The sequence below is a fragment of the Propithecus coquereli genome, unplaced genomic scaffold, assembly GCF_000956105.1.
Source record: "Propithecus coquereli isolate 6110/MARCELLA unplaced genomic scaffold, Pcoq_1.0 Scaffold33, whole genome shotgun sequence".
Lineage (NCBI taxonomy): Eukaryota > Metazoa > Chordata > Mammalia > Primates > Indriidae > Propithecus > Propithecus coquereli.
In genome coordinates, this window is record NW_012148952.1 from 5,913,805 (window position 1) to 5,928,684 (window position 14,880).

General features: G+C 34.1%; 1 protein-coding gene across 1 annotated transcript in view; it reads right to left on the minus strand.

Moving 5' to 3' along the window:
* Window positions 1–14,880, minus strand: part of RAB3GAP1 (RAB3 GTPase activating protein subunit 1 (catalytic)) — a 121,829-nt gene that overhangs the window by 40,016 nt on the left and 66,933 nt on the right. The window contains 5 exon segments of the mRNA XM_012650505.1: window positions 251–319; window positions 1,826–1,907; window positions 4,626–4,725; window positions 8,961–9,126; window positions 11,522–11,641. Of these exon segments, the coding sequence (XP_012505959.1) occupies window positions 251–319; window positions 1,826–1,907; window positions 4,626–4,725; window positions 8,961–9,126; window positions 11,522–11,641 (537 nt within the window).

Consider the following 14,880-nt stretch of genomic DNA (forward strand, 5'->3'; position numbering starts at 1 on the left):
AGAGGTATCTTCTTTGCTAAAATATAGTAAAATTTAAATTGTTTATTATCCCTGAACTAAGGATCACACCTCTAAAACTAGCAATCTAAAACACATCTCTAATACATATTAATCGGCCTATAAAAATAGAAAACTCAACCAACCTTATCAGAAACTCATGTAAACAAAAAGAAAAATTGCTAGCCACTTGGCACTTAATTTACTCTACTGAAGTTTTTTAATCTCAATGTACTACTCTTAACATACTTACGAATAAACATCATTATCCACTATGATCCCCTCGGTTAGATGAGGCCATGTAGTTGCTAAATGGAGTTCACTAAAACATAAAATATATTCGAAAGCTTTAATACTGTACATATATCCTCTGACTCAGCAATTCTACTTCTAGAAATGTAACCTAAGAAAATAAAAGTATGTTAAAAGTGGTGTTATTTATAATACAATAAACTAGAAACAACTGGTTCAGCAAATGGTAGCATCTCCTTATGAAGCTAATGCTTTGCAAACATTGAAAAATCATATTTATACATAATGGCCGAAAAGTGTAAATAATCCACCAACTGATGAATAGATAAACAAAATGTGGTATATGCATACAACGGCACATTTATAGCCATAAACAGCAATAAAGTACAGTAGTCCCTCCTTATCCACCGTTTGCAGTTACCTGCGATCAATCGTGGTATGAAATATTAAACAGAAAATTTCAGAAAAAAATTCATAAGTTTTAAATTGTGCACTGTTCTGAGTAGAACCATCCCTTTGTCCAGTGTATCTACACTGTATATACTACGCACCCATTAGTCATTTAGTAGCTGTCCTGGTCACAAGATCAACAGATCACAAGAAGAAGGGTGAGTATAGTACAATAAGATATCTTGATAGAGAGAGGGAGAGGGAGATCACATTCACATAACTTTTATTACAATATATTGTTATAATTATTCTATTTATTATTGTTGTTAATCTCTTACTGTGACTAATATATAAACTAAACTTTATCATTGGTATGTATATATAGGAAAAAACAGTACATACAGGGATTGGTACTATACACAGTTTCACGTATCCACTGGAGGTCTTGGAACATATCCCCCAGGGATAAGGGGGGGGACTATTGTTCTGATTAATGCTACAACATGGATGATCCTCAAAAACATTATGCTAAGTAAAAGAAGCCAGACACAAAAAGCCACATGTTGTATGATTCCATTTGTATGAAATGTCCAGAATAAGTATTAATAAATCCATAGAGACAGTTTCTTTTTGAGGTAATGAAAATGTTCTGGAATGACATAATGATTATAGCTATACAACTCTAAATACTAAAAACCACTGAACTGTACACTTTCAAATGGTAAATTTTATGGTAGGTGAATTAAATTTCAATTTTGAAAAATCATGTTATAAATTGGCAGTTGGCAAACTTTTTCTACAAAGAGCCAAAGAATAAATATTTTTAGGGTTTATAGACCATATACAATCTCTGTTATATTTTTCCTTTTATAACTCTTAAAAATGTAAAAACCATTCTGAGCTCACTGGTCATATAAAAATAGGCCACTGGCCATACAAAAATTGGCTACTGGCCAGATTTGGTTCACAAGACATAGTTTGCCAAATTGTTATTATAGATGAATATTAAATTTCAGAACGTTTTCATGTAAAATTAAAGAAGAAAGAAAGCAGGTGTAGGTCTTTATTTCTAGTACTACATTCATCTCAGCAGGCTACAGTATCATAAAGCACAATAAAATCAATATCAGTATAAATTTTAAAAGCAAAATAATTCACAATTCAAATGATAGGTTGAAATTCTCACCTAATAGGATCCTCACAGGCACCAAATGGTAACTTGCCAAACTCCAGGCCTCCAACTTCTCCTCCTACAAGGGCATCTATATCTAAACAAAAGAAATATTTTTCCATTAGTTGGCAAAAAAATATAGAAATAAGAATTTAATCTAGTTAGGTTAAACCCTTTGGAAGATTATAGCTTTATAAGTGCCAATGACAGAACACATGTAGCAAGCTAAAGTAAGTTATAGCACATATAGTCAAATATTAAGGACTTCCCCTGAGAAAATTAAGGTTAAAAGGACATGCTTATTTCCAATTTATTCAGAGTTTCACTCAAGCCATGTATTCTAAATTTTACCCTTCTGAAATATTCCTTAAATATTACTTGACAGAATATTATTTCTGTAAAATTTATATTTTCTAAGAATGTGATTAATATATCACCCAAGTATTAAAAAAATTAGTCACCAAACTACATTTATCAGTTTTGCTGTCAATAATTTCCTAATAGCACATAAGCAAATTTGTCACCAACAATAAAAATTATATTCTGGTTAATAGTAGATAGAAATATTTAAAGTTCAGGAAAGAACCTCCTTTCCATTATGAATGGTATATGAGAGTGGAGGAAAATTTAGAGGGAAGATCACTCTCCTTAGTTCTATCCCTCCTGAGGAAGTAATAAACACTTCTAAAAAACATCAAAAGGTATTTATTTCTCTTTGAAATAATACAAATGGTAGCTTTTGATTATTCATAATACACTAGGAATTCCTAAATTTAAAGTCTACTGAGTTATGAATGCTCTCCATATTTGCTAAAATCACGCCTGACAATTATCTACACCCTAACTGAATTATTAAAATTAGTCATTAAATATGGATCAATTACCTGATTCAGTAAATTTTCTCAAGTCAATTCATTCCATTTTCCCAACTAAAGAATGCTTACAATAATAAAGATCACAATCACTAGCCTTATTACAAGATGTGAATTTTTAAGAGCTATAAAATTATAATGAAGGGGGGGAGGGAGGGCAAGGGCAACATACATAACCTAAACATCTGTACCCCCATAATATGCTGAAATAAAAAAAAAAGGCAAAAAAAAAAAAGTACAATGAGCCCATTTTTATAAAGTAGTAAATTAAAAATTATTACTAAAATATAACTGTGCAAAGGTTTTAGCTGAATTAAAAGTTGAGAAGCAACACTGTGGAATGAAAACAACATGGGATTTGGAGCTTGACTAGTGTTTGAATGCAAATTTTATCACTTGGTGACCACGTGATCTTGAGCCAGTCCTTCAAGAAATTTAACAATCTTAAGAAACTTACATCTCTAAGAAAGATAATGCCAATCTTGTAGGTAAATGTGAATTGCAGAAAATAGAATATAAAATACTAAGACAGTGTCTGGTGCATATTACCTAATATGTTCAGTCCCTTCCCCTTATGAGAGAAAATGTTAAGAATTTATATGGCCTTCAATCCACTGAGGGAGGAGGTTAGTGTTTTTATTTCCATTAAAAAACTTGGCAATAGAACATTAACAAAGACCTTATTGGCAATCAGAATTATAATGCTACCATTCTAGTTCTTGGGCTTCCTCTTAGATCATCGGCAGACCATACCACCTTGGGAAATCTTTTAAAATTGCTTAATAGTAGAGTGGCCTTGGGAAAAAGAAAGAGGAGGGTAAGAATCGAAACTTCTAACTAGAAGTAGCCTACAGATTGTCCAGTGGGTATTGTTACCTGGGAACTAAAATTACTAATACAAATATTTGAGTCTTTCTTCTAATATAAATCCAAAGCCTAGCTTTTATTTCTTAGCTGTAGTTTAGATAGCCCTTTTACTGTACATTAGAGTTTCAAATTCTTCAGTGGTATATAAAATAAAATAGTAGTAGTACTCTTAACTCCCTTAAGCTAAAAGATATATTACATTAATTTTTATATCATCTCATGCCTATCAATTATTATTTTCAACCCTATAAACTACTTAGAACAAAAATAAACAGTAAAGAATATTCGTTTATTTTATTTCTCTTTGGGGGAGATAGACTGAAAAGTGTTTTCAAGCTAGTAAAATCCCTGTAATTATTTATAGGTTTTACATTAAATTTCTTATTAGATGTATTTTAAAATAACTTACACACGTGAAAGAAACACACAGGAATCAAAACCTCACTTAATTAGGATATATGTCTATCAAGCTGAGCTTTTCTAAAACTTAGATAATGTGTTATTCATGTTTCTGTCCTTAGCACAGTCTGGCCTATTACAGGCTAATAATTAACGAATGTTGAATTAATCAGTTTATCAATGGCTAAGCAGGCAAATCGATTTTGATTACATTCTTATAAAATGCAAGTTAAAATAAAATATTCTATCATTTTCCCCATAAGTGTGTGTATATACACACATATTTTTCTTCTCTGCTTTCCTTATTTAGTCCTCTTCTTGAGACTCTAAGGTTTTCAGCTTATGAGTGTGACTTCTCTTATTATATTCTACGAACAGACATTTTAATCATTCACTTCATAGTAATTTACAGCACATGACATTCCATAACAGGGGATGCCTTATAAATAACATCAGCTTTCAAAGACAGATTGTCAAATATAGAGCAGTATTGTCTCTAGAAAACCTACAGAGGTTTTTAAGAGAAAAAAAATAATAAAAGCAATGAAATCAGCAATATTACACATAAATTACAAATGCCGTTAATGTGAAACACTGTTAAGTATAATAATTTTAATTTCTGAATATATTTTCTTTTCTATTTATAGTAAGTTAAATATTGTTCTAAATGACCTTACCTGGAGGTTGCTGAGGCCAAAAATACTGCTGCCAATCCTGAAGTACATAGGTAAATCGAATAGCAATACTAACTGGAGGCAATGGAGTTAAAGGACATCCCTAGAAAATATATGCAAAAATAATACCATGTAAATAAATACTCTTGTTCTATTAAATTCAACATCAAAACTTCAAACTTATGGAATGGATAAAATATTACCTTTACAAACGCTGGATTTTCAGATTCTAGTGTTAGACAATAGTATGCATATTCTCGCCATTAAAAACATATGATATTCTAGCCATTCCAAAGGAAAAATAAGTCACTGACATTATCAGAGCCACAGATGCAGAATTTAGGAAGTCATTTTCATGGAAGAAATTCTCACAGCCCAGAAGCTCAAGAGGTGAATCAGGGATGATCAAGAGGAAAGATTGTAGTAATGAACAGTTCTGGCAAATTTTAGACTGGGTTTTAAAAAATGGAAAAGTAAACTCTCCAACGAATCACTGTATATTTATCCATGTATTCGGGTATACATGAGACTCCCACAATTTCTGGGTACTGCTTCCACAAATGGTTTCATGTGATGTAGCTTTAAAAAAAAAAAATTGTAAAACAAGGCCAGAGGGCAAAATGCTTTAAAATAAAGCTGCTCAAACTACTCAGAAAGGAGATATTAAATTCTATTAAAAGCAAAATGCTTTTTCAAAGTATCTTACAATTTTATTTATAAAATACAATTCTTACTATTCACCCCAGGCATTAAATATGAAAAAAAGGTGATTCACTTTTCAAATAAGTAAAACTATTATAAAGCATCAACCTATATTGGGGAGATGATGTCTTTTCTTTCCTTTAAATGAAAATAAACACAAATTAAAGTCAGTCCCAAGTATTTAACCAGAGCTTTAGACTAAGACAAACAAATGGTCATTCATAAAAAATAGATTAATGAATCAGTTAACAAAAGAAAACTTAGAATTATCTGTAAATTCCCTAAAAATCATAGAAAGTAATATTATCCTCCAAACATCATCCTATGACCTCAGCTTCCCTTCATAATGCTTAACCTACACTAACATAAAATAGGACTTAAACATGCATAGGAATCTTTTCCTAGGGAACTTGTGAAAATGCAGATTCAATACTATTCTGCATATCTGACCAGCTTCCCGGTGTTGTTAATGCTACTGGTTAGGAGACCATACTCTAAGTAGCAAAGGAGTAAGTGACATTTACATTTAGCTCAGCAGTGGCATCTATAAATGTCACTGGAAGCTTTAACTGAATACAAACTCAATCTGAAGTCACAATATAAAGTGGCTGCCCACAAAAAAGCTAATTCAATTTTGGGCTGCTGTGTCCTAGACAAGCAAGGGTAAGATTCTGGATGGTCAGTGTATCAACTTTTTAGTCAGGTCCAGATATCGAATGAACATTTACCCAAATGGTTTAGAAACCATAACAAGGTCACTCTGACATATAACCTCTGATCCAGTCACACAGTAATGTAGATAAATACAGAAAAAGATAACCAAAAAGAAATAGCTAGGATAAAAAATAACAGAAATATCTATGTGGAGCCTAGAAAAGGTATAGAAAACCTAAAGGGATATGTGGAGTTCAAGGCACATGCCTGATGAGTTCCAAGTGTGTAGGAAGGCACTGACAGCCTAGGATGACAGATTGCATTAAATGAAACCAAAAGGACTCAGTCCAGAGTAAGGGCATTACAAGACTCTCTGCTTAAGCCAGGCACTAGGGCAGGGCACTACTGCTTGATACCGGCTTTATGGGAAGTTATGGGCCTGAGGGATACTGCGTGAAGGGTAAAAACCTTCATTCTCTCGTAAGCAAGCAACTCAAGATTCTAAGACTAGATCTCAAAACCCCCAATATCACCACATAGCAAGAGGCTCCAAACACCATTTTAAGACTTGCTTCTGGCAGGGTGTGGTGGCTCGTGCCAGCTAGTGCCTGCAATCCCAGCACTTTGGGAGGCCAAGGCGGGAGAACTGCTTGAGGCCAGGAGTCAAAGACCAGCCTAGGCAACCTAACAAGACTTTGTCACTACAAAAGATTAAAAAATTAGCTGGATATGGTGGCACACACCTGTTGTCCCAGCTACTAGGGAGGCTAAAGTGTGAGAAGCATTTGAGCCCAGGAGTTTGAAAGCTGCAGTGAACTACAATTGCGCCACTGCACGTCAGCCTGGGTGAAAGAGTGAGACCCTGTCTCCAAAAAGAAAAGACTTGGTTCTGAAACAGTCTTCAATCATAAAATTATAAAACTACTAGAGAAGACGGATGGGAGAGAAAGCTAAAATTTTAAAATAAAACTCTCATTCAAAATGAGCCTGCAAACTACAATTCACAAAACATGAAAAAAAATGGTTCTAAAAATAGTTATAAAATATCCAAATCAACAATAACAATACAAAACCATGAAATGTAAAAATATCTCAAAGAACTAAGAATGTTTAAACTGAAAAAGAAAAGACTATGAGAGAGATTTCAAATATTTAAAAGATTATGGTAGAAGGGGATTTAAATTTTATGTGACTCCAAACAGCAAAGCTGGGCCTCTCAAAAGAAGCCTCTGCTAATAATGCAATCTCTGTGAAAATGAAATAAACTGCCACTAAAGGGTTAGTGCCCTGAAGCATGTGAAATGTTAAAAAATAATTTTTTATGAAGACAGTTTTATAAAGATGATAGAGGAGAGTCACATATTGCATAACTTTAACTATCATAAAACCTCTAAAATACACAAATCAGATTTTAATTAAGTTCAATTCTTCTCAAATCAATCTTGAGAGATGTTTCATATCAGAAGAGCGAGTTTCAGTAAAGTTTTGACAGATGATGTTATAAAAACTTTTTTTTTTTTTTTTTTTGAGACAGAGTCTCACTGTGTTGCCCGGGCTAGAGTGCCGTGGCGTCATCCTAGCTCACAGCAACCTCAAACTCCTGGGCTCAAGCGATCCTCCTGCCTCAGCCTCCCGAGTAGCTGCGCCACCATGCCCGGCTAATATTTTCTATATATTTTTAGTTGTCCGATTAATTTCTTTCTATTTTTAGTAGAGATGGGATCTTGCTCTTGCTCAGGCTGGTTTCGAACTCCTGAGCTCAAACAATCCGCCCGCCTCGGCCTCCCAGAGAGCTAGGATTACAGGCGTGAGCCACCGCGCCCGGCCTAAAAACTTTTTTTTAAGTACAGCTAATAAATAGCCTGCATCGGGCTCCACAGATCAAGTGAGTCCCTACTTTCAATAAAGAAAAGTTGAGCTACATGGAAGAGTAACAGAAAAGACCCCAAAATAATGTTCATTAATGTTTTCTTAAGAAGGAATAAAGTATTAATATTTGCATCTGACCAGAAATTTGATCTAAAAATTTTAAATATAATCAAAGACTTCTGGTAGGAGAAAAGGAAAACTAATGTAGATATTAACATGTAGTTGCCTTTTTAAAAAATTTCCCAAAATACTACATGTAAAATTAAGCAGTACTTCTGGCATTTCAGAGCCTAGAAAGGAAGTTTTTTTTTTCCTTTTTGAAGAAAGGGTCTCACTCGGTTGCCCAGGCTAGAGTTCAGTGGCATCAGCATAGTTGACTGCAACCTCAAACTCCTAGGCTCAAGTGATCCTCTCATCTCAGGTTCCTGAGTAACTGGGACTACAGGCATGTGCCACCATGTCTGGCTAATTTGTTTTTTATTTTTTGTAGAGATGGGGTCTCACTAGGTTGCCCAGGCTGCTCTCAAACTCTTGGCCTCCTGCCTTGGCCTACCAAAATGCTGGGATTACAGGCATAAGTCACCGCACTCAGCCTATGATAGTGTTTTTATAGTACAAAAAGATATATTCAGCAGGTCCCATTTAACCCTGCTGCTCTCAGTCCTAGGAATGTAAGTCCAACTAACCTTAAAAATCAAATCAAATAAACACTAAAAAAAAAAAAAAAAAAAGGAAATTCAGAACCCAAAGGGTTCCAACCTTAAGGAGCTCACAGTCAAAGCCCCAAACAAACAGCTACCTGAAGCCCGCTAAGCTGGGAGATTGGCAATATTACTTTTAGAGGACAAGTAGAAGAGATAACACCATTGATAAACATTAACAGACTGAAAAAACAAACAAATCAGTTGTTTCTTTAGCATTAGTACACTCAAAATATAACTGGGTATTTTGTTTCTTTAAATGCACAAAATAATCTACATAGTCAATTACAGCTTTATTCTAAGAAATGCTGTCAATAGCATAGAGAAATGTTTCTATATACTCAATAAAATTACCAAATCGCTATTTTTACCTGGATCTCAGATAAGATTGACAGTATCAATGTCAACTTACAATCTTTGATTTGAAGATATCCAGCAGACCTGATAAATGAGTGTACTGATTTGGCACTTTCCGAAGATGAACCATTTCAAAATCAGTCCGGACACCAGGACCCTGACATTCTCCCACATACATTCTTCGCCATTTGTGATGGATCTGCACGAAGAGTGGCACCTGGCTGCAAGACATCATTAAATAGGAATACAATGCAAGCTTAATTCACATCAATAACTCCTAAACCTTTACATTTTCCCATGTGAAATTATTTTAATCTCAAATATTTAAAAGCACTGAACAAGGAACACTCCAAAAACACAGGTTTATATTTTATAACAAAAACATTCTTAGTTCCTTTTCTCTTTATACCATTAAACTGAAGAAACTATCATCTAGTTGCACTTTGATTAGTCTGAAAATTGTTCTAAAATGGCTAAAGTCAGGAAACAACAGAATGAAAATTGTCTTGAATAAAAGTGAGATTTGTCTCAAATTACTAATAAAACCTAATTCACAGGTATTAATAATACTTAAACAAACATTTTAGTGAAATAATATATTTTACTTTATAATTTAAAGATAGAGTCAAGCTTCATTATTCACAGATATCCATATTTGCAAATTAACCTACTAAATTTATTTGTAACCCCAAATCAATACTCGCAGCATTTTCACAGTCATTGCAGACATGTGCAGAGCAGCAAAAATCTGAGTCACCCAACTGCACAAGTTCCCAGCTGAGGTCAAACAAGGCAATGCTCAATCTGCTTGTTTCAGCTCTTATACTGTAAACGAGTGTCCTTTTCATAATCTTATTTAGTACTACAATTTTTTTTCTTGCATTTTTGTACTTTGTGTTGGTGATTTCACTCTTTAAAGCAGCCTCCATGCATAATTCTGAAAGTAGTATTCCTAAGCACAAGAAGATTGTGACGTGCCTTACAGAGAAAATACGTGTGTTAGACAAGCTTTGCTCACATGAGTTACATTGCTGTTAGCTGCAGGTTCAATTTTAATGACTCAACAATATATATTAAATAAGGTAACTCTTTTTTAAAAAGAAACTCACATAAAACAAAGCTATGTATTAATTGATTGACAGAAGCGTGACCAGAGGCTCGTAGGAACCTAAACTTGTATTTCTCCTAGAAGCAATGGGTCAGGATTTGATAATTCAGCGTTTGTGGCAACTTCATAGTTATACACATAACTACCTTGAATAACAAGAATGGACTGTACAAACATATTCCCAAGTTAATAATGCTATATTACTAAATATTCTAACCAGTCCTTAAGAAAGGAAGTCTCAATTATTCACTATAAAGTACATCTACTGTAATACATTCATTTTTCCCCAGTAAGTTTACAGTTAGTGTCTTTTAGTCTACTTTATATGCAAATGAAATAAAACTGAAAATAGCAGAATAATGATTAAGCAAATTTCATTTCCCGAATACTTCCATTTAAGAATAGGGCCTAATGGTACTTGAAAATAAGTTTTAAAAAGTTAATCCAAGTAATACCTAAAATTCCTAAAGTTCTAAAATTAGATTTTATAACATAATTTAAATAACTAAACATTTGAAAGCAAAGCACAAAAAGATAGCAAATTTATTCATTTTAAATATACATTTAATATTTCAATAAGATTCCCTTTAAAAATGGCCTCGATATAGGTTTTGTTAATTTTGTCTTTATATATCAAATTCTAGTATAATAATATGCAAGTACATTGTTGAAAGAAAAATTTTCAGGCCAGGTGTTGTGGCTCATACCTGTAATCCCAGCATTTTGGGAGGCCTGAAGCCAGAAGTTCAAGACTAGCCTGGGCAATATAGTGAGACCCCATCTCTACCAAAAAAATAATTAAAAAATTAGCTGGGTATGGTGGCGCATGCCTGTAGCCCCAGGTATCTGGGAGGCTGAGGCAGGAAGATCATTTGATCACTTGAACCTGGAAGGTCAAGGTTGCAGTGAATTATATTAATGCCACTGCACTCCAGCCTGGGGAACGGAGAACGACCCCGTCTCCAAAAAAAGGAAAAAAAGAAAAAGAAAATAAAAAAAGAAAAAAAAATTTTTTTTCCAACAAATTACATTTAACATAGTTTATCTGAGCAAAGAACAAGGTGAGAATTGGGCAACCCTCAGAACCAGAAGAGGTTCAGAGAAAGAGCTCTGCTCTGCAGTAACATGGGCACATAACAATTATAGACAAAAAAGGGAAGTGAGGTACAGAAATAGCTTAATTGATTACAGCTCTGAATTTGTCTTGTTTGGGCATGATCTGATCAGCTGGCAGCCCATGACTGGCCAAACCTCAGCTGCTGTGATTAACTAAAACTCAGCTAGTTGTTCCAAAAGGATACTCCTAAATTAGGCTTTCAGTTTATACACGGACTAAGTTACCTAGCAGTTCTTTATAGCAGGGATGCAGTTACAGAGGTAGTAAATATGTATTTAGTAAATTCCTAATTATTGTCAAAAACCTAACATGCAGTAACCATTTTCCTTCATAAATTATCACTAAAAATAGTTTGAACTTATTGTCTAGGTTTTCTGAAATGTCCACCTACCAGCCAGTGTTTCCCAAAGCAATAGAAACAGAACTCAGAAGAAGGTTGCACTTAGATTCACTGAGAACAGCATCACTGTGTGCAGCAGGGGCAATCACTAGGAACTCGCGCAGCCCATACCTTAAAAAAAAAAAAAAAAGAATGACTGCAGTAAACAGGGGAAACTTCAGAATGTAAAAACCCATTATTAGAAAAACATGAAAAAATTTCCCTACAGGAAATTTAACAAGTCCGTTTTGAACTACAGGTGTTTCTTTTTTTAAATGGCAGCCGAACCTACAACAATCTGAATTTTCTTTAAGAAGCATTTCTATCATCTGCGTACTAGCTCCCCTCTATTCTTTACAAATTAAAACCAATTTACTGAAATCACAAAGGAAAGACCCTTAAATAACACTTTGGTCTTACAAGTTAAGTTTACAAGATAAAAGAAGAAAGCAAACATTGAAATCTTGCTGTAATGAATGACAACATTAAGTCTACCAATGGAGAAAGTAGTTTTGATAGATTCACTAAATTGGAGGAAAATTATCAGCCGTGATGTACATGTGCTGTCTAAAAGTGAGAACACAGTTTACTAAGTATCCTGGTTAAGGAATTCTTCTATTCAATAACACACATTAGATAGAAGTCACAAAATTATCATAAAACTGCTTAATCTTGTTACAATTATCTACATTTAATGAAAACATCTCATTTAGTTGCCACATTCTTTAAAGTTACAAATTTGCTGCCAAATTTTACCAAAATATAAGGTCGAGTTAGTGATCTTGCCTACTGAAAATTCCTGTCCTATATACTCCTCAATGTATTTTAATTTTTTAATTTATTTTATTTTGTGAAGAGACAGGTCTTGCTCTGTCGCCCAGGCTGGAGTGTAGTGGTACCATCATAGCTCACTGTAACCTCAAACTCCTGGACTTAAACGATTTTCCTGCCTCTGCCTCCCCAGTAGCTGAGACTACAGGCATGTGAGGCATGTTCCACAAAGCCCAGTTAATTTTTTAATTTTTTTGTAGAGACAGGGTCTCAATAAATTGCCCAGGCTGGTCTCAAACTCCTGGCCTCAAGTGATCCTCCCACCTCGGCCTTCCAAAGTGCTGGGATTACAGGCATGAGCCGCCTTGCCTGTCCTATTTTTATTTCATATTTTTATAAATAATTAACGAAAAGAATTACCCATTTTCCTAATTTAATCTGTGGACATGTAAAGTTATAAATGTTTATTTTTATGAACATTCTCCTCAAAAAAATCCCTCAAATAGTAGTAAACATTTTTTTAAAAAGTCTAATTCATAATCTGTTTCTTGTTTAGATGACAACAACTTACTTTATTTTCTCACTTCTCATCCACCCTCCAACCCCTGAAATCAAAATGAGTTATGCAGAGAGGCATCAAATAATGGAAAGAATTCAGAGCTTTGAATTTTAAGCTCTGAAGGTCTTTAATTTAAAGTATAGTTCTCTTTTTTTCAAATGTCCTTGGAAGAAAGAAAACAAAATGAGTACATTCCCCCAAGCCATCCCCCACACTAGTGTGAAACCGTCAACAGTTTCTTGTTTATTCTTCCAGAAATGTTTCATCTGTCTTTGTAACCACCTTATCCCCAAATAAGATTATACTATATATGTATATAATTTCTGTACCTTCTTTTCAAAGGGCAATCCCCTACTGATCAGTATTTTGTTTCAAGTTTTGTGCTGCTGCAATAATCCTGCAAATGTCTATTTCTACAAGTACACTGCATAACAAATTCCTGGAAGTGTCAGATAAAAGAACAAATGCATTTTTAACAGGGATGGCTACCGCCAAACAACTTCCTTGCTGTCCATACACGCACACACACACACACACACACACACACACAGAATGCCAGTGTATACTCCCATTAATGACAAATAAGCCAAATTGAACTGCTTTCTATTTATCTGCAATATACCTTCTATCCCCTATGTATTTGTTTTCTCTATCGTTTTAGATAGAGAAACATCTCCTTCTCTGCCACTCTACTGCCATTACTAAATATCCAAATCCCCCTAATGAACCTTTTTTTTTTAAAGATTTACCTCAAATACCACCCTATCGTCCATCAAATGCGTTCCCTTCTCTGAATTCTAACACCTTTTTGCTACTGTTATAATCTTTAAAATGTCAATATAAGTAATAGATTTACTTTCCCTACCAGGTCTACTTGAGGCCTGAGAGAATGCTTTCACAAGTAAACAAACATTAAGTGAGGCTTTAAAAAAAAAAAGAACAAAAATCAACAATAAAAAAAAAGAACCAGATTTTTAAATGAGCAAAAGGATCTGAATTGACATTACTCCAAAGAAGATATACAAATGGCAAATAACAAAATTAAAAAATGCTCACCATCACTAACCTTAAGGAAATGCAAATCAAATGTACTATGAGACAACCACCTCACCTCATTAGAATGGCTATTACCAAAAAAAACCAAGAATGCTGGCAAGGATGTAGAGAAATTGGAGCCCTTGGGCACCGATGGTAGGAATGTAAGATGCTCCAACCATATGGTAGCTCTTTAAAAATTAAACACAGACTAACCATTTGATCCAGTAATTCCACTTTGAAAAGGAAGAACAAAATTGGAGAAATCACACTTCCCAATTTTCAGACTTACTATAAAACTACAGAAATCAAGAGCATCCAGACATAGACCCACAAAAATAAACCCAAATTATTTTTAACAAAAGTACAAAAGCAATTCAAAGGAGAAAGGATACTGTTCAATAAATGGTGTTGGAACTGAACATCCATATATAAAAAAAGAACCTAAACCTCCTACTTTATACAAAAATTAACTTGAAAAGGATAAACATAAAATGTAAAATGTAAATCTTTCATAATAGAACACAGGAAAATTGTCCAGGTGATAAAAGTCAACATCACTAATGATTAAGTCTCAACAGCATGTACCCTGATATCACAAAAAGGGCACTTCACCCCTGTGGTCGTCTTGGAAAAACCCCTAACCCCAGTATAATCTTAAGAAAAACATAAGACCAACCCGAATTGAGGGAGAGCCTACAAAATACCTGACCAGTACCTCAAACTATCAAGGTGATGAAAAACAAAGAAAGACCAAGAAACTTTCAGAGATCAGAGACTAAGGAGACATGATGAGTAAATGCAATGTGGTATTCTGGATTGGATCCTCAAATAGAAAATAGACATTAGTGGAAAAACTAGTTAAATTAACTTTAGCTAATAATAATATAACAATGTTGGTTTTTCAGTTTTGACACATGTACCATGGTAATATAAGCTGTTAACAGTAGGGGGAAACTGGGTGAGGAGCATACTAGAATAGTCTTCAACTTTTCTGTAAACCTAA